Source organism: Chiloscyllium plagiosum, unplaced genomic scaffold (genome assembly GCF_037043375.1).
Source record: "Chiloscyllium plagiosum isolate Xiang-an unplaced genomic scaffold, Cpla_swu_hap1 HiC_scaffold_7, whole genome shotgun sequence".
NCBI lineage: Eukaryota > Metazoa > Chordata > Chondrichthyes > Orectolobiformes > Hemiscylliidae > Chiloscyllium > Chiloscyllium plagiosum.
Genome location: NW_028270145.1, coordinates 23780985 through 23805363, shown reverse-complemented (window position 1 = coordinate 23805363; position 24379 = coordinate 23780985). Strand labels below are relative to the sequence as shown.

Here is a 24379-nt window from a genome sequence, read left to right as displayed (position 1 = left end):
CCGACCAGCAAGATAGACATGCAAAACCTTGACTGAGAGAGAATGACACTCTCACCTCTAAACCAGAAGGCTTTGGTTTCAAAAGCCATTCCAGAGAGACTTGAGTACAAAATTTAGAAGGGCCAACACCCCAATGCAGTTCTGAGGGAGTACCTCAGTTAAAGAAGGGCTGACATTCTGATCTGGTGGCTAAAGCAAGCCATAATCTGCCCTCCAGGAAGGATGTGAAAGATCCACCAAAAAAGAGCAGCAAATTTGCAGGCAGTGAGATTGCACAAAAAGGCCATGATGATGGTGTGTTCTGAGGAAGGGTCACTTGAGCCAAAACGTTAACTCTACTTTCTCTTCACAGATGCTGCCAAACCTGCTGAGCTTTAACAGCAATTTCTGTTTTTGTTTCTGATTTACGTCTGCAGTCCTTTCAGTTTTTATGACTATGTACAATCTTCTCGGTGTTTTCTGAGTGATAAAGATTGACTGGAAGCCTGGAGGGACAATCTTGACTCATAATGAACTGCAAGGAGTCCCTGAATGTGAAAAAAAATCCAGTGAAAAATGAAATAATAATATTAAAATAACAATAATAAAAATAGTTGTTTGGTAGCAAAGAGCCTCAGTGTTACTGGGAAAGATAAATGTTAATCATCCATAAATGGTGCATTCTCCAAGGGCTCAGGTCTATTAACCAGTGTCATGGTGACAACCCTCATTTGTTATAAATGCTGTTTTTTCTTTCGAGATGGTTTTCTTGCCAATAGTCCTGAAGAGTGCAAAGTGAAAAGCTTTCACCAAGTGTCATTTTTTCTCTCTCTCTAAAAGGGGAAACAAATCCACCTGATCTGTCAGGTCATTGTCCCCAGACACTGACACTCCACAGGCTCCCTGCGCATGCGCGCGCATCCTCCCGCCCCCCCACCTCAGGCGCGGACCCGCCCATTGGCGACGTGCGCGTGCGCCGCGAGGGGTGGCGTGACTGCGGATGACGTAAATGCTCGCGCAGCTTCCGTTGTTGTTGAGGAGGTCGGGGCGCGTTAGAGAGTGAGTAATGTATAGACGTGTTATATATCTGGGCAGAGGGATAGGGGGTAATGTATAGATCTGTGCCGTGGGAAGCTGTAATGTGTTTGTAGGGAGTGTGGAAGAAGTAGGTGTGAGTGAGTAAGTAAGTAATGTACAGAGGGAGAGAGGTCGTGTGCAAATATGGAGCGAGATAGAGAGAGGCTGGGAGTAATGTATAAACATAGACCTGGGGGTAAGTGTATTGGTAGGGAATGGGGGTGTAGATATAGGCTGGAAGAGGGGCTAGTGTGTAGACGTGCAGGGGTGGGGGTAATGTAAAAGTATAAAATGAGATGGGGAAATGTGTAGGTATGCACCACAGGCTAATGCATTCATATAGGCTGGGATTGAGGGTATTGTACTGATACAGGCTAGGGAGAGGAGAGGGATAGTGTACAAGTGTTGCCTGTTGGTGGGTGGGGAGGGATAGTGTACAGGTGTGGGCTGTTGGTGGGTGGGGAGGGATAGTGTACAGGTGTGGGCTGTTGGTAGGTGGGGAGGGATAGTGTACAGGTGTGGGCTGTTGGTGGGTGGGGAGGGATAGTGTACAGGTGTGGGCTGTTGGTAGGTGGGGAGGGATAGTGTACAGGTGTGGGCTGTTGGTGGGTGGGGAGGGATAGTGTACAGGCGTGGGCTGTTGGTGGGTGGGGAGGGATAGTGTACAGGCGTGGGCTGTTGGGTGGGGAGGGATAGTGTACAGGCGTGGGCTGTTGGTGGGTGGGGAGGGATAGTGTACAGGCGTGGGCTGTTGGTGGGTGGGGAGGGATAGTGTACAGGCGTGGGCTGTTGGTGGGTGGGGAGGGATAGTGTACAGGCGTGGGCTGTTGGTGGGTGGGGAGGGATAGTGTACAGGCGTGGGCTGTTGGTGGGTGGGGAGGGATAGTGTACACAATTGAAGTGAAAAAGGATAGGAATGGGACAGTGAGTAATATATTTGTACATAGAGAGTAATGTATATGGGAGACTTATAACAGTAAAATATAAATATAGAAGGTGTAATATGGTGTACAGGGTGATGGAGCAAACAGTGGTATGCAATACAATAATGTCCTGAGTAGGTGTGATGAGGGAGATGATAATACACACTGACTGAGGGGGAAGAAGTGAAGAGTAGGCTGGAGAGAAATATATAAATATACAAGGGTGGGGAGGGATTGCATATAAATATGAGCAGGAAGAAATGAGGACTATAATTTATGCACACCAAGAGTGAAAATGTAAAAGTTGGACAATATACAACAGTGAGGGTGGTAAAGAAATATATAATATAAACATTCACTGAGTGAAATATAAATAATTACATAAGGAGAAAGTGACCCAGGAGACCAAGAAGGACCTGCAGGATAGGGGAAGAGAGAAAGGCAGACATGGGGATATAGAGAAAAAGCACCCAGTGATCAAGTGCCAGTGTGGCACCCAAGGGAGATACATAGGTGGAACAGAGAGAATTTGTGGAGCGGTGTAGGAAGATCTTGGGAAGCTGGGGCATGACAGCTTTGGAGATATAGGTGTTGGGGAGGTTGTGGAATTTTGGGAAGAGTGAGGGAGTGTAAGTGGGTGGTGATTAGGATAGAGTGAGTGTGTCAAAGGGCAGAGGTGGAGATTTCCTTGGGATTGAGAGTTCAGTGAAAGTGTGTCTGACCTTGGGGTTGTTTGACTTTGTTTTTCTTGATCTTTTATGGGGAGCTGTAAGTATAATTCAAAAGCTGAGGGCACAAGGAAGTTTTTTTCAGTAATGTTAATTTAATGTTGTGCTTTAACTTGAGGTATTTAACAACCGCTTAGAATTAGTCTGTTGGGTATCAAACCATCTCTTTCTGAGAATGTTTTGAATGTACAACCATTTCAATAGCATATCGTGGTTGTATGTTGGAAGCACACTAGCTTTCGGAGCGACGCTCCTTCAATCACCTGATGAAGGAGCGTCGCTCCGAAAGCTAGTGTGCTTTCAATTAAACCTGTTGGACTATAACCTGGTGTTGTGACTTTTTAACTTTGTACACCCCAGTCCAACACTGGCATCTCTGAATCGTGGTTGTATGGTTTCTTGTTGATTAATTGTGGAGGTGATATTTCCAGCTCGAAGGCACAATTAGCAAACAGGAGAACCAACCTATTTTCTTCAGTATTTATCCAGTCACCTGCTGAATGTGGTGATTGGCCTGTTTCCTTAAAATTGAGACACCACAGCAATATCAATCGAGCTGCCTTATAACGTGGTTATTCTTGCAGTGTTATCTTGTATTTAGTAAGTGATATTCTCACTTTGAGTCAAGTTTGAGCTCCACCCAGTCACCTAACTGCAAAATAAATGGAATAGTGCACTGTGGTGCTGTGTTTTTTTTAAGTCAAAATGTTAAACCAAGGCTTTGTCATGTTCTGTTGGATCTGTTCAAATTACACTGTTGCTATTATGATGCAGAACTTGGGAGTTATCCTCAGTCTCCTGGCTAATATTTATCTCTCATCCAATGCCTAAAGCAGATTACTGTATTTGATCATCATTATTGTTAATGGGAGCCTGCTGTGTCCAAATTAGGATCTCTTGTTTAGTTCAGTAACTGTATTAGGCTTTGAGATCTATTTTTATTCGTTTGAATCATTAGTGAGTGTATTGACATGGCAAATACTATCTTTTTCTAAAAAAAAATTCTTTCATTTTTTCTGCCAAGGCCTTTATACACTTCTAATTTGCACAAATAATAGTCTGTGTGAGCTTGTTAAAATAAGTTGGAGTCAATTAAATGCAGGAAAATACATTGCCTTTTGAAATTACATAACGCATGTTCTCTTAGAATGCAGTGGAAAGGATCTAAGCATTTACACTGTAGCAGTAAATCTACAGGAGCAAATTTTATTAAAAACTTAATCTTGTTCTCTGGATACTTCAAGTACTTTATGAGCAATAAACTACTGTTTTGGTCAAATATGATAGACATAGCCAGTTAAACAACATATAACTTGTATTTGTAAAAGTCCCTGAACACTCTCCTTCCCAAGGCACTGTGCAGGAGCAATGTTGGACAGAATTGGATATAGCCACATTAAAGAGATAATAGAACATAGACCAAAACTTGGTCATATGATTTTAAGGAGGATTTTTTTCTTTAAGAAAAAAAGCAGAAAGATATGTTGACAACCAGGGTGAAATCGCAAGCTTAGGACCTGGGAACTGAAGACAAAGCTACGGTTTGTGAAATAAAGGCAACCTAGGATGAAGAGGCCAGAGTTTATTATATTTCCTTAACAATCACTTAACATTATTCTCAGTTGTCAACCTAAATGGAGTGAGGCTTGAGGCTTTTGATTTAGAATTGGTTGTGTAGTTGTTACTTTGTGTTCACGTTCTCTTAGATTTTTGTATAGAATTCTTGATCTTGATTTCTGCTTTTGGAATGATAGGTCTTGAGGTTGCTGTGTTGAGAATTCACAGCTGGATAACAAGATGAAACTCAGGATTTGGCTGCCAGGAATTCTTGGAATTCTTCTTGGATTGAACCTTGGCGTGTTAGGCCAAATTACACCTATCCCAAGTTCAGGTAAGATGTGTTGGATTAAAAGGTGTAGTTTAATTGGTTGATCTCTCATACCTACATTTATTTATATAGATACATGCACGCACACACACTTGCTCTGTTATATTCATAGCATCTGTTTTTAAACCAGGATCTGACTGGATATGCTAAATAATATCTGCTACTTTGCTGTATCTTCAAATTACAGACGATAATCATCGTTTCTAAGATAAGCTTTTAATCAATAAATAAGGGGTTGATTTTTTTTTCATGACCACACTTTAGGAAAGGTGTGATTGCACTGGAGGGAGTGTGGAGGACATTCACCAGGATGGTGCCTATATTGGATCACTTTAGCAATGAAGCGAGGCTGGATAGGCTAAGGTTGCTTCCTTTGGAACAGAGAAGGGTGAGGAAAAACCTGATTGAGGTGTATAACATTGAGGGGCTGACTGGGTAGATAGGAAATAGCTGTTCCCCTTAGGTGAAGGGGTGTAATTATAAGGTGAAGGTCAGGTAGTTTCGAGCAGATTAGAGGAACATCTTGCTTCACACAAAGGGTTAGGGGTACAAAGGGTAGAGACAGGAATCCTCAAACCTTGTGGATGAGCAAGGCTATGAGCCAAGTGTTGAAAAATATGAATGGTGTGTATAGGTTTGTGTAGACTTGATGGGCCGAAGGATCTGTTCTGTGCTATGTGACTCTTGTCAAGAGTGTGGTGCTGGAAAAGGCCCTTGCCCAAAACATCGATTCTCCTGCTCCTCAGATGCTGCCTGACCTGCTGTTCTTTTCCAGCACCACACTCTCAATTCTGATTTCCAGCATCTGCAGTCCTCACTTTCTCCTATGTGACTGTATGACCAGCATCCTGGAGAGTTTGAAGTTCGTGGTCTCTTATTGCTTCGCTGTCAGAGTTTGATGATTGGATACCATTCCTGACACCACCTTCCAAAGGTTGTGTAAAAGGTATCTGTGTAGACATGAGGTGCTGACCAGTTGCCTTCAATGATGTATTATTCTATGATTTGAGTCAAGTAAGTTTGCACCTGGATGAGAAGTATAAAATGTTGGGTTTTCTTTTTGGCTAGGAGTCAGGGTTCGATCTAAATATGAGAAATTGGTATTTTAGGCCAAAGGTGGGTGTTGACAGTTGTATAATATTGACTGTTACTTGGGTACATACGATATTCCACATGGCACCATTGATTAATTTGTTGTTTGAGCAGAATACTGCAGTCACTAAAGGAATAACATTTTTTTGAATCGAGTTGAATTGTTGCATCACCTGTTGTAATGTTAACGTTATGGGTCTGCTACTTTTCCTCTGCACCTTTTTACTACTGGATTGTTGTCAAGTTCCATTTCATACAACACACCTTTTAAGATTTTGTCTGTTGGATCTCAAGAGTTGGCTTAACATAGTGTGTAATTTTTGCAAGTCCATGTGAAGTTGAGAAATTGATTTGGGTTCATCGGAATGAGTAGCTGCTTTTGATGACCAAAGGCTTCATATAGTGCATGTGTTTTAGAAATAGAATATTGTAAATTTACATAAAACTAGTGAGTGAACATAGAATGTCTGCACAGATATCTCTGACTTCAATTTCTCTGGGTTCTCATTTTGGATTAGCATAACTTGTGTAATTTAAGTATGAGAGGCAAACGTTGATATTTAGAAATTGTCATGCCCCTGTTTGTTAGAAGTTACTGGGTGTGTTGTATCCAAATGTGACCTTTAAGGGTGCGTTATGTTCACTAGTCTGTAACTTCTATTCTCACTGGTTCTAGAGTTAGCTATTGGTAGAAAATTATGATGCAGAGAGACTAATAGACTAATTTTGACGTGTTCAACAAATGTGTTCCGTCCAGATTCCATAACTTTTAAAGTATATAATCTCTCATTTTTATAGATCATGTTGTAGAAGCTTATTTTGTAGGATGTGGAACTTTCAAAAACATTGGTCTTTGTGATTTCAGTGATGCCATTCTGCTTCAGGCCACATGTACATTTTTTGTTTATTGTTTTGTTGATTTTGTTTGGGTATTGTTACTTTGTGTTAGAGTATTTAGTGTTGTAGGTTTTTCTTGAAGGCCTTCATTCTTGTGCAAATGTGGTTGAATAGAGAATATCATAAGTTTAAACCCATTTCAATCCGATTACATATCCACTTTATTTCAATGTATGTTTCTATTCTTGCCCTGCTCTCGCTCTCATGTCCTCTTGTCTCCATGTTTCTTGCCTGCCTTGTGTGCCTGGCTGACTCTTGCATATCACATTGGTCTGCCTTCTCTCACTATCGCTCGATCTGTTAATTTAATGCACCCCCTCGATATCCTTCTGTCTACATGCAAATGTAGAAGATAGGAGTGGGAGTAGACCATTCTACTGCTTAAGCCAGCTCCACCATTCATTACGATCCTGGCTGATTCTTGAGCTCAATATCCTAATACCACACTTTCAGGTAGCTCTATTAATGGACCTCCTCTCGCTGTTTTGACATGCTCTCACACTTCATTGATGTGCAACCCCTCCCACCTGCTCATACTGTTGATGGGCTCTCAATCTCTTTTGCTTGCTATATTGATTTGCCCTCCTGTTCTCTCCCGTTCTGTTAATGTGACACCCCCACACACTCTCTCTCGCTTTGTTGGCATGCCTCCCTTGTGTTCACATGCCTCCCTGACCTTCTCTTGCCCCTTTTTAGTGATTATCCCTGTCTTTCGCTTGCCCAGCAGGTCTGTTTCCCTGATTCTTGTTTACCCCATTGGTGTGCCCACCTCACTCACATTAGATATTGTCTGTATGGAGTTCACCAAAATGTTCAACAAGGTTCCACGTGGTAGACTGGCTAGTGAGGTTAGATCAAATTGGCTTGAAGATGGTGGTGGAGAGAGGGTGGGATGGTGAAGGTAGTCTTTCAGACTGGAGGCCTGTAACCAGTGGTGTTCCACAAAGATCGGTGTTGGGTCCACTGCTTTTTGTCATTTTATACAAATGATTTGAATGTGAATATAGGAGACATGGTTTGTAAGTTTGCAGATGACACCAAAGTAGGTGGGGTAGCGGACAGTAAAAAAGGTCATCTGGGTGCAATGGGATCTTGATCACATCGGACACTGGACTGAGGAATGGCAGATGGAGTTTAATTTTGATAAATATGAGGTGTTGAGTTTTGTTAAAGACAAACCAGGGCAGGACTACAGTTAATGGCAAGGCCCTGGTTTGTGTTGCTGAACAGAGACTTAGGAGTGCAGGTGCATAGTTCCTTGAAAGTAGAGTAGCGAGTAGATGGGAGTGAAGTAGGTGTTTGGCACACTTTATTTTATAAACCTTTATGAAAGCATGAGGGGCATGGATAGGGTGAGCAGCCAAGGTCACTTTCCTTCGGTGGGGTAGTCCAGAACTAGAAGGCATAGGTTTTAGGTAAGAGGGGAAAGATTTAAATAGGACCTGAGGGGTCCCTTTTTCAGGCAAAGGGAGGTGGACATATGGACCGAGCTGCCAGAGAAAATAGTGAAGACTCTAATACAGTTACAGTATTTAAAAGGCATCTGCATAGGTATATGAAAAGAAAGGGTTTAAAGGGATATGGGGCCAATTGTTGGCAAATGGGACTAGATTAGATTGAGATATCATGGACGAATTGGACCGAAGGGTCTGTTTCCATGCTGTATGACTCTGGGTTCTCCTCTCATCCCCCTACTACCATAAGGAACTTACAAAGAAATTTGATAATTATGCGTGTGCAACTATGACTGGGTTGCTGTTGCAAACTGCACTGATTCCTTTTACGAGTTTTTCTGGTCAGATGACATTCTTGCGTTTCCCAGTAATTGTGCAATCAATCCTCAGTGATTACGAATTGTCAAAATCAAAACTGAGTCCTAAAGAGCTATGCAGTGAAATGAAGCCCTCTTGAAGCATGGTGATTAGTATAATGTAGGAAACAGCAACCAGTTTGCACACAACAATGATCTATAATCAATTACAGGATAATGGTTGGATTATTTGATCTTATGTTTGTTGTGGGATAAATAGTAATCCTCCATGCTAGGTATGACTTCAGAATAGTGCCACGAGGTCGGTGATGTCCATTTGAGAGGACAGACTGGGCTTTGGTTTACTGTATCACCTGAAAGGCATCCCCCCCCCCCCAGCACTGCAGCACTTTTCTCAGAGCTGCACTGGATTGGCAGGCTAAATTTTGCCCTTGAACCTAGGAGGGGAGGCTTAAACTCATGTGTGAGAATGCTATCACACGTGGAATATGTTCATCTAGTACTTTTTGTTAGAATACTAAATGGACTCAAACTCTGAATGTTCACCTGTACCTGTGTTTTTGCTTTTGCCACTGTTTACCTATTATTTACTTATCTATGCTAATTAACTGTGATCTGCCTGCATTGCTCGCAAGACAAAGCTTTTCACTGTGCCTCGGTACACATGCCGTTCAGTTCAATTCAATTTGATCCGATCCGTCACAGCTGATACTGGATTGATTATTGGAAGTGACAAACCTCTAATCTCTCAATTTTAGACTTTTGTAATGTTGTATGCAGCTGTCTCAGTTCCTGAACTCTTCAAGCTTAGTTTCTTTGCACAACTAAAAGTAAAATTCTTCAGGATTTCTTCTGGAGTGTTTCTTTCCAGTAAACAACTGAATGAATGCATTGGTACATTAAATTGAACGTCTGGGCAAAGGGGGAAGAAGAGGAAAAAATCCAGTTTTTTTTTTGGTGTCCCAGTTACCATTTGATAACACACAAGTCTCCAAAGTCTCCATTTTGCTGATTTAAAGCAGACTTCCCAAATTTAATTTAAATTCTGTTAAGGTGATTAAAATAGAGTCTGTGGTGCTGTGTGGAATTGCCAGATTGTACTAAACACCCATTTAGTCCACTTGTGTCCGTTGGTGAAGGCTCACTGTTAAGGTATGGTCAATAAATGGTAGCCTTGCCAGCAATGCCCAAATTCCATGAATGAGCAAAAAAATCTGGTAAGAAAGCAAGGTATAACCATACATGGTTAATGTTTGAAGATGTATTAAGATGAATAGACATCTCCACGGGTTGAGGAGAAGGAATAGGTTAATTGTTGGCTTAATCCTTTGCAAATGAGGCAGGTCCTCTATTCTGAAATTTCTTTTTTAAAAAGTGCAATTAAATATGTATGTCTTTTTCAGGTTCAGGTTGTAGTGATTCCAGTAACATCAATTGTGAGCAATGTCTGAGAAATGTTTCCGTGAGTACCATGATTAATTATTGCATTCCTGTTGCATACTTTGTCTAATGAATGTGATATCAAGCACACATCTGCAGGGATACAGGGCTGGAAAGGTGTGTCATCAGACTGAGGTGGGAGGAGGTGAGAGTGGCAATTAAGTACTGGCCTAGAGCAGTTATGAGGGTGCAATCTGAACAGAATTACCATTGATCCACAAATTTTATGCCATAGGCTATATTTGTCTACTGTGTCTGTAGAACAGTCTAAAACTGATTACACTGCCTTGCTGTCTCTCCCCAAACCTTGCATATTCCTCTCCTTTTTTTGAAATGTTTATTCAAATTTTCAATTAAAGATTCACTTGTCGGTGACTCATTCAATTGCAGTGGTACATCTTTCTGTGGTCTTTCAGTAGTCCCCTCTCTAGGAATGTCTCAATTCCTCATTCTTCTGGTCATTTTAAATAAGTAATTTTACTCCAGTCTCCCTCTGTACTTAATTGTGGGAGTACAGCAGAAATGATAAGCAGTTAAACCACAATGCATTATGCTACTGAAGGTCTCTTGCCATTTGCAAAGCTGGACGAGTTTTAAACAGATGAGGGTAAGTCTTTTCTGACTAAAACCTGGCATTCAGCATTTGTAACAGAATCAATATTGGTGCTCGTGTTGAGAAATCTGTAATATTTCAAAACCGCCCTGGCATGTGTTCGTCTAGTACTTTGTTAGCAGTATGTACACACAGTGCTGCTTCATGTGTATTACAGAGAATTTATAAGATGGAAACTGTTCATTTGGTTCATCCAGTCCTTGCTAGTAATTATTTTTCACCAAGTGTTCTCCCACTCCATTGACTTAATCCAATGCTATCAATAGACCCTTCTATTCTTTTCTCCCATGTGTTTAGCTGCCTTTCTAAACATGTTTTTACATTTTTTACATTACATTACAGTGTGGAAACAGGCCCTTCGGCCCAACAAGTCCACACCGACCCGTCGGAGCGAAACCCACCCATACCCCTACATTTACCCCTTATCTAACACTACAGGCAATTTAGTATGGCCAATTCACCTGACCCTGCACATCTTTGGACTGTGGGAGGAAACCGGAGCATCCGGAGGAAACCCACGCAGACACGGGGAGAACGTGCAAACTCCATACAGTCAGTCGCCGGAGGCGGGAATTGAACCCGGGTCTCTGGCGCTGTGAGGCAGCAGTGCTAACCACCGTGCCACCCACGAATGTGTTATTCATCTCAGCTATTCCCTAGGGTGGTAACAAGCTCTACATCATCTCCACCCTCTAGGCAAAGAAATTCTCTTGAATTTTTTAAAATTTATGTGTGACTACCTTTGATTTCTGATCACTAGATTGGAAAGGCATTCTCTATATCTCTAATTTTAGAAACTCCTTTCAGGTTAATCTTTACTTTCTCTCTTCCTAAGGAAAGAGCACCAGCTTGTTCAATTTTCCTGAAGCTGTGACCGTTCAATTCTGATATGCTCAAATCTCTTCAGTACCTTTTTTTGTAAAACTGAGCATAAAGCAATTTACAATACAACAACAAAATTTGATATAGCATTTCAAGTGCAGTGCAGGAAGATATCCCTGTTTTCATCCAATGTAAAATAATAGCGATTGAGTAAAGTAAAGCAAACCTGATCTGTAGCCAAAATTTTATATATCATCCCCCTCAATGACTTGCTATGTAGGCTGCATCCCAACAAGGGGAAATGAAGCTTCAGTGAATTTGGTTGGATACAAAGTCTGAGCAGCTATTTTCTTACCCAGAATGCTTAGCAACATAAGATGATTAGTAGGATTTTAAATCTGGAAGCTCATACACTACAACACTCAACTTGTCTTGAACAGTGAACAGGCTTTCCAGTTTGAGAGCAGAGGGGTGCTGAGTTTTGAAGGATTACTGACTTGTGCAAATACTTATTCTCTAGGTTCATTGACACCAATACTGTGTGTGCATAGATTTTTAACTAGCTTAATTGAATCTTACAGTGTCTGTGGTGTAATGCCAACAAAAAATGTGTTGACTACCCAGTGAGGACAATCCTTCCACCAAAGACGTTGTGTCCACTGTCTGAAGCACGATGGGGTGTCTGCTGGGGTAAGTGACCGGGAAGTTATTACTTTTATTTCTTGTCAGTCTTTTTGAAATGCTTCTTCACTATTACATAGACTTTTAGAATCATACAGCATGGAAACAGACCCTTCAGGCCAACTCGTCCATGCTGACTAAGTTTTCCAAACTAAACTAGGCCATCTGCCTGTGTTTGGCTCATATCCCTCAAAACTTTTCCTATTCATGTACCTGTCCAAATGTCTCAACGGTTGTAACTGTACCTGCGTCTACCACTTCCTCTGGCAATTCTTTCCACATATGAGCCAGGTCTCTGTTTATAACTTAAATCCTCCAGTGCTGGTGACATCTTTATAAATCTTTTCTGCATCATCTCCAGTTTAATAATAATCTTCCTGTAGCAGGGTGACTGGAACTGTACACAGTACTCCAAAAGTGGCTTTACCAAAGACCTGGAGACCTGCAACATGATGTCATAACTCCAATACTCCAAGATCTGAGCAACGAAGGCCTCTTTACCACTCTGTCTACCTGTGACGCAACTTTCAATAAGCTATATACCTGAATCACTAGGTCTCTGTTTTGAAACACTCCCTCAGGCCCTACCATTAACTATGTAAGTCCAGTCTTTGTTCATCATACCAAAAGCAACACTTTGCATTTATCTAAATTAAACTCACGTGGCACTCAGCTCATGGGCCCAATTGATCAAGATCCCTTTGTAATCTTGGATTACCTTCCGCACTATCTATTAGACCACCACCTTTGGTGTCATCGGCAAGTCTACTAACCTTGCTTCCTGTATTCGCATCCAAATCATTTTATATAAATGACAGACAAAAATGAACTCAGCACCATTATCACTTTCTCAATGCAAAATATTCTGCCCTTTCTTCCCTTGGCCTCCATTCAGCAAATCCTTCAGACTTGGTTAAGTCAATAGCTATCCTGACTTGCCTTTTCCCACACTCCTCTGATATTACTAACCCCCTGATCTTAAGTTTCTTGATGCCATACTCCATTACCAGTATCTGATGCCCATTTAAATCCAAAGTCCTGATTATTAACCAGGTGAACTTCAAGAGCTTTTGCCATCCACATCCTTTTGACCTATTTCCTTCTGGGTTTGCCAACAGGAAGCAAATTTTCTTCATTCTTTCCCCTCTCTCCAACTGCACTTCAAATCTGAAAACTGTCATGTCATTGTCTTGTCACTACTTCCACTGTGGATTAATTCAACCATTGCCTCACCTCGTCACTGCATTTCCCTCTGCAGGAAAAAAAACTATTCTCTCCCAACCAACTTGAAGTTCACCGATGTGGCCCCTGTCTTTAGTATCTGCAAATCCAAAGGACACAGTTGTATCCAGAAGGTTCAAGTGGTTTGGTCACCAGAACTGAATAGCTTTATATTGAACTATTGGTTGTAATTACCAGGTTCTGTAAAGGACACTAACGTAGAACACTCTTCCATTGCTGAATATCTCTTCAAGACATTCGCTCCTGCTCCATCTTCCCTTTCCAATAACTAGAGTAAGGAACATCTTGTGCATCAAGATTGAGATTGCTTGTTCAGTTGTCTCTGCTGCTTCTCAGCAATGACCTGATTTCACATTCTTGTCTAGTTCCTCTCACCACTTCCTAAGTTCAAGTTGTTCATGAGACCCACCTTATAGCACTCTTGACATTATTCCAATTAAACTGTTGACTATCTAATTTCATTTTCTTTCAATGGTAGCTGACCATGTAAATTGTTTTCCTCTCCAGACTTCCTGCCTAAAATTTCCCCTTTCTGACAGCTGCTTATCTAAATCTTTTCAGTTTGTTTTCTGCCCACCGTGATACTTAAATGGCTTGAACTAAAATCTCAAATGAATTTCTCCATGTTTGGGGTGTTCTTTGGTCTCACTACAGCTTTTAATATCTTCACTAATGTTATCTGCCATTTAGTGGACTTCTCATGGTTTGGTTTCATCCCTAGCTATCCGAAAGCAATCAATGTGATTCCACTCGTGGCATTTCCTTTCACCGCATACCATAACATTCATGTTCTTGAAGGAGTTATGCTGAGACCCTTTTGCTTTCTCACATCGATTATATCCCGAAGGCAATTTTGTCCAAAATCACAGTATCAACTTCTGCCTGCTTGCTTATGCTACCCAGTTCTAGCTCTCCACCATTTCAGTGTTGTCAACTAGATATTTTTGACATTGTGTAACATTTGGCTTCCTCCAGTTAACCTTTGGTCAGGATCAAAGCTATTGTCTCTGGCTCCTGCCTCTACCACAAGAGGCATTACCACAGAATCCATTCCCTCCCTAAGACTGGAGAAACTTTCCCCACACAACTGCGCACACATTTTAGAATTTAGGACACATTTTTGTTTTGTTCAGTAATGGGGGATATTTTAGGCTCTGTCCTTGATTCTCTGTTTAAGCTAATGATTCAAAGGGAAGTCAGCAGAGATCCAAGAGTGGTTGATCCCAGGAGAAAAGCGACACAAAATCAACATGAGTTGATGAAAATGTGAACATAAGAATTCATAAATTCTAATTCCAAAGCCCTTCACAGAACCATTTTATTATGAATCACCAAGTGCAAATGGATGCAGTACATCAACCCCTCTAACTATATATAATTTACTCAGTCCTTTTATCAGCCATGTATCTCACTGAATCATTTTTGCCATTCTCCAATAATTTGCATTACACCAGCAAACGGTTCGTCTTTTCAGGGCAATCAACAGAAACTTGCATGAACAGTGTGTGTTTGACATTCTGTACTCTTTTCTATGTGGCATAATGTGTGCATATGGATAGTTTCATAACAATTATTTGTTGATTATAAGCTATAATTGTTTATTGCAGTTGTACTATTGCAACCTTAGTACAGGTCTCCTTATCCACTGATACCAAGCTACTTGCAAAGTTGCAAATTAAAGTCTTGAATTTATTTATGATCTTTTAAATCTTTGGGGCATTTACAACCAATCACCTTAGTTTATTGAAAGGACAATAAGGGAACGTGGCAGCTGATTTGTGCAGAATAACCTCCTACAAACCACAGTTCTACTGGATAATCTTATTTTGGTTTTGGTTGAGATGAGTATTGGGTGGAACACTAGAGAGTATTTCCAGTATCCCCAAGAGGGCAATGAAGGCTTTGGTTTAATAATCATCTCAGTCAAAACATGACACCTCCCTTAGAACCACAAATTGAGTTAAAGATTGGGAGAATACATCTGGAATGTTTATGTAGGCTGCTGAGAGGTGATGGTACTGGATTTTTTTTATTCACTCATTGGATATGGCCATCACTTGTTCAGGCAGCATTGTCGATTCCTAGTTGCCCTTCAGAAGGTGGTAGTGAGCTGCCCCCTTGAACCACTGTAGTCCATTTGGTGTAGGTACACTTGGGAGGTTCACTAGGGAGGGAACACCATGATTTTGGTATGGTGACAGTACAGGAATGGCTAGTGAGTGGTAGTTGGGGATTTTGCAACGATGTTTCCACATAGTTGCTACCCTGTCCTTCTCAATGGTAATGGCCATAGGTCTGGAAAGTGTTTTTTAAAAAGCCTTCATGAATTTCTATAGTGCGTTTTGTAGACATTACATGCTGCTGCTACTTAGCCTCTTTTGAAGTGACTGAATATTTGGGAGGTGGAGCCAATGAAGCAGGTTAATTGTTCTGGATGGTATCAAGCTTCATGAGTGTTGGAGCTGCACTCATCCAGAAAAGTTGAGTATCCCATCATATTTGTGACTTGCAATTTGTAGATGGTGGACAGGCTTTGGAGAGTCAGGAGGTAAGTGACTTGCTAAAAGATTCCGAGTCTCTGCTCTTGTAACCACAGCACATATATGGCTCATCCAGTTCAGTTTTTGGTCAAGAGTAACCTGCACGATTATTGATAAGGGGAGGGTTTAGTGATGGTTATGCCATTGAATGTCATGGGGTGATGGTCATTGCTTGGCACTTTTTGTGGTGCTAATATTACTTGCCATTTATCAGCCCATGGCAAATATGATCCAAGTTTGGGCATAAGTTGTTCAGTATTTGAGTAAGGAATTAAATGGTACTGAACATTATGCAATCATTGAACGTCCCCATTTCTGATTTAATGATGGAGGGAACGTCATTGAAGCAGCTAAAGATGGTTGTTTGGTTGATGAGAGTAGTAGAGTGGAAGAATAAATATTCAGAATTTAAACTGAGGGGTTTTTAATTGTCAAATTAACAATCAAGTGAGTATAACTAGTCTAAATATAACTAATGCTTCTAAATTTGAGAGGTAGATAATTGAACCATTTCTCCACTAGTTTCTTGGTGCACATGTGAGCCTGGATAATCAAGGTGTAAATGCAATGTCTCCATACATGCGCACACCCCTACACCTTCAGGGAGAAGGCACTTGGGTGTCTACCCTCTGCTAATCTGTTGCTTAACTAGCTATGTGAAAGAATTGTAAAGTGTGCTGAAATCAGGCAGCATTCAGATTTTAGAAGCAAGTAGACTGGGTGTGTTGGGTACTTGGAATGCAGGCATCATTAACATTTTAAGGTATGAATATAATGCCACCAGATAGAAAAAGCCAAATGATATATTACAAACATGTTCTTCCTTGATCTTTAAAGCTGATCCAATGCACATTCATGAGAACTGGTTCTGTCACCAAGGGCAACTTATTTCAGAAGTATTCCTACATTTTGCCAGTTCAAACCTCAACAAATTGCATCTGTGCATTGATTTTAAAAGTTAACATTGCCAAAATCAGACTCCATGTGGCGATGATTCTCTCTTTTAGAACTTATTTCTACATTAGAAAAGAAAGCATTATTAAACACAGGATGCAACTTCCCCGTTGCTCTAAAGAAATCACACAGAGCACAAAGGATCTATCGGTCTCACATTTAGCTGTGTCTTGATAACTTTAAAATGAAACACAAGCAAAAGTTCCAAAGTTGGTTTCATAGGAAGTTAATTGTTCACAAAGAAAGAAGCAGTTGCAAGATAGAGAATAAAGGTGCAAAAGAAGTTTCTCATGGGAGAGGTTGAATTCCATTCGAAGTTTAAGACAACCCCTAAAAGATTTACTCTTCTATTCTTGCTCAACTGGTCAACCTCAACCGGCAAATGAATGTAGCAACTCGCTTAAAGTTTTGATTGGTAATGTCTATTTTATGCCTGGTAATTATAAAACATTGCATTGTTCAATTCATACTTGTGAAAAATGCAGGTTATTTCCTGTAGCATGTGGTTTACTTGTTACTGCATACTTAAAATAAGCAATGCAAATTCTTATCTTTGTGTGCTTATTCTTTGTGGTCTATGAAAATTCTGTTTTCGCTGTTAGTCCAGGTTGCTTATTTTTCACAGTTCCTGACATAATTATTTGGTTAAAATGAAATGCAGACATAAATAAGGTGTAGCTTTTTGATACACAGCTGTGTATAAAATTTGCAATTGGCTAAACTGTAGAACTTTAAGTATTAGTGTAGAATCAAAGGAAACAAAGTGGTGGGGAGGTGCAGGCGGAAGGCAAGATCTTGAATGGCTTGGGGATGCACCAACTCAACACAGTTCCCCAAATCGAAACTCGTCACATCAGTGTAGCTCCAGTGATATTTGAGAACTCCCAGTTTGGCTATGTTGGGGTGTGTTTTGGATCCATCTCGTGATGTGAAAGACTTTTTTTGGGATCAGTGGGATCATGCCCCTGTGCAAATCCACTTCTTCAGAAAGGAATGGTGGGTAAAGGGGGACTTCAAGGAGAGCTGTTGAAAGTGCAATTATCCATAGTAGAAATCTGAACATAGCTAATGGCAGAATGAGGCTCTGTTCCATCAAGGCAAACAGTGGACCTACTATGTGCAACTTACTGAAATTGTAGGACTTAAAGATAATCTTGTCTGAATGAGCCCTGTAACAACTCACTCAAGTCTATCTTTATTGTTTCACTTCCTTTTAATTGAGCTGGATTTCCCAGTTGAGACATTTAGAGCTTGTTTTGTCTGTCCCCTTTTGCCAGCTTTCCTTAACAGGTTTTTGAATTTATATTAATGATTGATTTTTCTGAGCCACTGCACTCCTCAGACACCTGAAGTGAGGTGATTTGTGCCCCTTACATCAGCTATATGTTAGTGGGTGGCAAGGAGGGGAAAATTTACTCTTTTTTTTTTTAAATTTGAGAGCTGTTCACTTCTGATTTTCCAGAATCTTGTTTAAAGGTTGAATAAAATATATATTTCAAATGTCCTGAATATTAAACAAAACCCTTTTTTTTTTTTGCAGTGAACTTTGAAGCTTTAATCATTGCTATGTCAGTGGTTGGTGGAGTTCTTATCTTGTCCCTGTGTATCTGCTGCTATTGCTGCTGCAGGAGTCGCAAAAACAAGAAGTGAGTGTTTGGTCTTTTATCAAAAGGTCAGAGTGAGCCAGCACTGAATCATATGGGCTTCCATCTTAGCTCATTGACTTGCTGCATCTATCAGTGTGCTATAGGACATCTGACTCTTCAGTTCACACTTATGTTATTCTTTGAAAGGAATAAAACTGAGAGAATGTTTTTGTTCAATGTAGATATGCTAGTTAATAAAATTATATTAAAATTTTAGCTCTGCTCAAGGCAATGAGGGTGAACATGTTGGACTCCTTTTTTTTTTTCCCCCTCTGGAAAATAGAAGGCAAGATGTGACCTGATTGACATTTTTAATATTACGGAGGGAGTTGATAGAGATATTTCAATTTATACAGAATTTCAAACAAAAGGGACTTAAATATGAAGGAATTACTAATCAACCCAACAAAGAATTCAATAAAATTTCTTTATCTGGAGAGTGCAGAGAATGTGAAACTCTCTACCAACTGGAATGGCTAAACAAAATCAGATGTTTATTAAGGAAATTTGGTAAGTAAAAGATGCAGATAAGGGCACAACATGCAGTTCACTAGGGTGGTGGGGTGGGGTGGAAGATCTGGTTGAAACTTACCAAGTACTTAGACCTGAATAGAATGGCTATGGGGAAGCCCCTTGAGTATCCCTGAATGTAATTGCTATACCCTTGGGTCCTTGCTATCACTTTGGAATTCCCATTTGCACTTCTCTATCTTTCTATCTATTTGAAGACACTCCCTGAAACCAACTTTGACCAAACTTTTGGTCATCTGTTATACTAATTTGTGGCTTAATGTCAGATTTTGGTTTATTATAATTCTGGGAAGTGGTTTGAGATGCTTTACTACTTTAAGGGTGGTATAGAAATGTTGGTTAATTGGTTCGTCCAGTTGAAAGTATGAGAAGCACATTTACTTTTTAAAAATCCATTCACAAGTTCTTTTTGTAAAGACCAGCACTTATTGCGTGAGTCTAATTATCCTTGAGAAGATGGTAGCCAGCTGTTGCCATGAATGGCATTAGTCCTTTCTCGCTGTGGGTTTCACTGACTTGTCAAGCTATTTCAAAGGATATGTAAAACTTAGATATGTTGCTGTGAGTCTGGAGACACATAGAAACCAGACAGGGTAAGGGCCGCAAATTTATAATGAACCAGCTGGATTTTTCTATTAGTGTGATACTACTCTGGTCACTATTACCGATATCAATTTTTTTAATTACACAATTATACCCATCTGCAGATCATTAGTCCTGGTTTCTGGATCATTCCAGGAATTGAGGAAGGGTTCAAATTGTAGAGTTGCACCACCCCACAGGAATTGCTATTTATTGGCAATTTGTTTTCGTGGAACACATTACCTATATTGACCCAATGATGACCTCCTTCGAGCACTGGCCTAAGTTATCACATCATGCTGGAAGACTTCAGTCTGAACAACATACATGGTCAGTCTGGTAACTTTTTTTTTGTGAAGTGGAACAAGAATGATCTCAAGGCATATTAGGAGGAGTCAGAAAAGGCATAGTATGAAAGATGGTAGGCTGGAAGAACATACCAAGCCAGGCAGCATCAGGTGGTGGAGAAGTCTGTTTTGGGTAGCCTTGCTGCTTCTATCTTGCTCCAAATATGAAGGATGGGTAGAGTACCATTATTTGAAGCTACTTTTACATCCTTGCTCTGATATCTGGGCTTCCGTGTGTTCTTCCAGCCTTTTGTGGTCCAATTTCCGACTCCCTGTATCAGCATCTCTTATACGTTTGGTAAGAAGATTCCCAAAGAATATTTACATTGAACTAAACGAGTTAAAAATGAATGTTTGTTTTTTTAATGTCTTGAACTGTTGTTGAGGCATGTCTCTCTCTAAATCGTATTTCTTTGATTTTCTTTTTAGAAACAACAGCATAGATCAGAAGATGGAAAGAGAAAAAGAGCAGAGGAGGATGAGGCAAGAAGAAAGGTAAGGAACAGAAAGGTGGAATAAAACAGGTAGCTTTTCAAGCATGTAAATCTGTTCGTGTGATCCAGATGAACCCATGTGCTTTCACCGTGCCCTGCATGTATCATCAATTCTCTGCAATTTTGACTAAACATCTCCACAGTTCTGAGGTGTGTTCACCACCTGACATGCTTACCCAAAAGGCCTCACTTCCTGCATGACAGATTCTCCCTCTCCAGCGATAACTACCTTCGTCCTCGCTTTTACACCAAGTGCTTACCCTTTGCAAAGCCTAATGGCGTCCTAAACACTGCTCTATTATCCAAGGTTACTAAAGTAGCACAGCAAATCTTGGGCATAGACTGCAGAGAGTTCACAATGCAATAAGTGACAATAAAACTCAACCATCTGCACACTGCTATGGAATCTCATGTTATTTTGAAAGGGAAGGACTGGTTACAACACAGAACAGTACAGGACCTTTGGCTGTCCATGTAGCGCTGACCTTTTATCCTACCCTAAGAATTAGGGATAGTCAACATGGCTTAGTGTGTGGGAAATGATATCAAAAACTTGATTGAGTTTTTTTCCAAGTATCAAACATGATTGATTTAAGGCAGAGCAGTGGACACAAATGTATATTGACCTCCGTAAGGCATTAAAAGATTCTTCTTGGTAGACTGGTTAGCAAGGTTGGAATACAGGAAGAACGAGCCACTTAGACAGAACTGGCTCAAAGGTAGAAGACGGGGTGGTGGTGGAGGTTTTTTGGAATGGAGGCCTGTGACTAGTGGAGTGTCACAGGGGTTGGTGCTAGTCCATTACTTTTCAACACTTATTTAAATGACTTGGATGTGAGCATAAGAGGTATAGTTAGTAAGTTTGAAAATGGCACTAAAATTGGAAGTGTAGTGGACAACAATGAAGGTTACCTCGGAGTACATTGGGATCTTGATCAGATGGGCAAGTGAAGTTTAATTTAAATGTGAAATGATGCATTTTGGAAAGGCAAATCAGGGCAGGACTTGTACACTTGATGGTAAGGTCCTGGGGAATGTTGCTGAACAAAGATCTTGGAGTGCATGTTCATAGTTCTTTTGAAAGTGGAGTCTCATAGGATGGTGAAGAAGATGTTTGGTATTCTTGCCTTTGGTCAGTGCATTGACTGTAGGAGCTAGGAGGTCATATTGCGGCTGTACGGAATATTGGATAAGCCACTTTTAGAATGTTGCATGCAATTCTGGTCTCCCTGCTATAGGAAGGATGTTGTAAACTTGAAAAGGTTCAGAAAAGTTTAACAAGGATGTTGCAGGAGTTGGAGGGTTTGAGCTATAGGGGGAGGCTGAATAGGCTGGGGCTGTTTTCCCTGGAGCATGAGAGGCTGAGGGGTGTCCTTTTGGAAGTTTATAAAATCATGAGGGGCATGGACAGGGTAAATAGAAGAGGTCTTTTCTCTTGAGGGAATCCAAAACTGGAGGGCAAAGGTTTAAGGTGAGAGGGGAATGATTTAAAAAGGACCGAAAGAACAACTTTTTAACAGAGGGTGGTGTGTATATGGAATGAGCTGTCAGAGGAAGTGGTGGAGGCTGGTACAATTGCAACACTTAAAAAACATGTGAATAGGTTTATGAATAGGAAGGTTTAGAGGAATACAGACCAAACGCTGGCAAATGGGACTAGATGAATTTAGGATATCTGGTCAGCCTGGATGAGTTGGACCAAAGGGTTTGTTTCCGTGCTGTACATCTGTGGCACTTATGACTATGTTATTATGGTGTATTGTTTGAAGCTCTTGGGTCTAATCACTTGGGATTGTTTCACTTTTCCTTTTTTTGTTTATATTTCAGGAAAAATGAAATGAAAGTCCGCCATGATGAAATCCGGAAGAAATATGGTGAGGAGAGCTTGTTTTGCAACTGTTTTTCAGTCCTTCCATCATCAAAATGCTCAACCAAGCTGTGCTGCCCTTGGTTTGGAACAGTCATTAAATCCTGATGTTTGGCAGCAGTGGGTGTTATGACTAGAGTAATTTTGGATTTTACTGCAGGGATACAGGCTATTGGGCTCAGCTGCTCTGGCCTTGATGTTCCATGTGAACCTGTCCCTTTATATTTCATTTTACCCTCTCAGCATAAACTTCCATTCAATACCATTCTCCCTCATGTACTTATCTAGCTTCTGCATATCTAGTTCTAATGTTAAAAAATCACGCAACACCAGGTTATAGTCCAACAGGTTTATTTGGAAGCACACTAGCTTTCGGAGCGTCGCTCCTTCATCAGGTGGTAGAACCAGGGCTATTACCTGATGAAGGAGCGACGCTCTGAAAGCTAGTGTGCTTCCAAATAAACCTGTTGGACTATAACCTGGTGTTGTGTGATTTTTAACTTTGTACATCCCAGTCCAACACCGGCATCTCCAACTCATTAGTTCTAATGTTGTAATGGATCCAGTCCGTTGTTGTAAATTTCATTTACACTTCGGAAGCTGAGTTCATTCCATTCTACAGCTAACCATCAAAGCTCCAAAACTTTAGATTGGATTGAATAGAGCTGTAGCACACTTGTAATGCTGTATTCTGTCCCCTTTTATTGACGAGGTAATGCAATTGAAAGGTTAACTTGAATATCTTATACAGTTGGCAATTGGGCCTCAGACTGGAACCGAACTCCCTGAGGAAGGTAAAAGTAGCTGCAAGTGGTTACGGTTGGAAAAGCAGAGAATATAGCTGGGAGTCTGTGTAGGCCACCTGGAGAGCAAAGTGGGCTGAACTATATCTAAGACATGCAACTCTTTCAACTGAAAGATTGGTAGTCATGTAATAGAACAGTGCCTGTCTTTGTACAGTTGTACAAGCTTGAGTGGCAATGCCAGTCAGGAAATCTTGGACTTGTCATTTTAATTGATGGGCAGAATGTACCACCTGCTAATACTTTGAGTGCCATGGCCATTGTCCATTCACATGTGAAACTGTATAATGACCCATTGTATGCACCCATTCACAAGTGAAAGTGTATCTTGACTGACTAAAATATGCAAGGTTGGCTAATCTTAACTTTGATTTTTGCTTTTATTCCAGGTCTGTTCAAGGAACCAAATTCTTACTCCAAATTTGAAAACAACTAATGCGAGTAATGGAAACAACTCTGCTACAAACAAAGAAAATCCAAATGATTAGTATTCAGATAGCTCAGTCTTTAATTATATATTATACTTAACCAACCTCTTCCCTCCTAAAACCCCAGAAGCAATGAAATCAAACCAGGTCTATGTTTGATTTTCTTCTCTGGGAAGAGGAGCTTTTGTTTTTAACTCGTCAAATTCTGGATCAGATAGTATTTAATCTTTGGCATAATTTCTAATCCTGTAACTCTAAGATTCTAGTGTTTACACTGGGGAGATTGACACCAGCAATTTCAAGCAAGTGTTGTAGATGGACCAAGCCACTGTTTCTAGATGCCCTAATTTAGTTTTTCTCAACCCGAACAAACTCATTGTAAAAGAAAAGCTCATTTAAATCACTTAGTTGGATGTTTCTGGTAGGATGTATGTCCAATTCCAGAGCAAAGCCTGTGCCATTCAATGTCTTGCCCCTTTATAATCCACGTACAATGCAAGATGGAGTAGATATTTTTATCCATGCCTTGGATCCAGCTGATCAACAGCTTCTGCAGATAAACAGTGTCGATGGATCTGTGAAAGTTCTGTTTATACAGCCACTTATAAACCAAAGAGTGCAAGAAGTTGAAAATGCTGCATTTTCTAATGGCTGTATGGATGAGAAAAAGGGTATGGATGGGGACTCCAACCAGTGCCTTTCTGTTTTTAGTAGAATTTTGTTTGAGCTCTCGAAGAGGCCATGTTTATGATGATTTCTATTTCATTGCACTCTGTAGAAATACCAATGTATATTGGTGTCATGTTGCTTTATTGCCTGTGGGAAAGCTGCGAAATTTTTTTAACTGCTGAATTCTATTAAAAAAAAATTTAAAAAGAACATGGAAACTGGATTTTAAATAAATTTGAACTGTATGTGTCATGGTGTGCTAGTAGATCTGGGAGAAGGCTGAAATCATGGTTAGCAAAAGCACAGTTCACTCAGACAGAAGAGAAAGCAAATGTTATTGCCATTTGAGTTGGCAAAAGAAGAAC

The 24379-nt window shown here is 40.4% G+C and overlaps 1 protein-coding gene across 1 annotated transcript; it reads left to right on the top strand.

Moving 5' to 3' along the window:
* The first annotated feature begins 924 nt into the window (after nt 1-924).
* On the top strand, nt 925-24221 carry LOC122551403 (pituitary tumor-transforming gene 1 protein-interacting protein-like). Its single transcript, XM_043693234.2, has 8 exons — nt 925-1038; nt 4462-4598; nt 9759-9817; nt 11812-11920; nt 18188-18293; nt 20183-20248; nt 22075-22121; nt 23307-24221. The coding sequence occupies exons 2-8, from the start codon at nt 4505-4507 to the stop codon at nt 23351-23353; spliced, it is 528 nt and encodes a 175-aa protein (XP_043549169.1). The 5' UTR covers nt 925-1038; nt 4462-4504; the 3' UTR covers nt 23354-24221.
* The last annotated feature ends 158 nt before the right edge of the window (nt 24222-24379 follow it).

Coding starts and splice junctions, on each gene's coding strand:
- LOC122551403 (XM_043693234.2), top strand. CDS start 4,505: ATGAAACTCAGGATTTGGCTGCCAGGAATTCTTGGAATTCTTCTTGGA. Junction 4,599..9,758: donor TACACCTATCCCAAGTTCAG/GTAAGATGTGTT, acceptor TGTCTTTTTCAG/GTTCAGGTTGTAGTGATTCC. Junction 22,122..23,306: donor TGAAATCCGGAAGAAATATG/GTGAGGAGAGCT, acceptor CTTTTATTCCAG/GTCTGTTCAAGGAACCAAAT.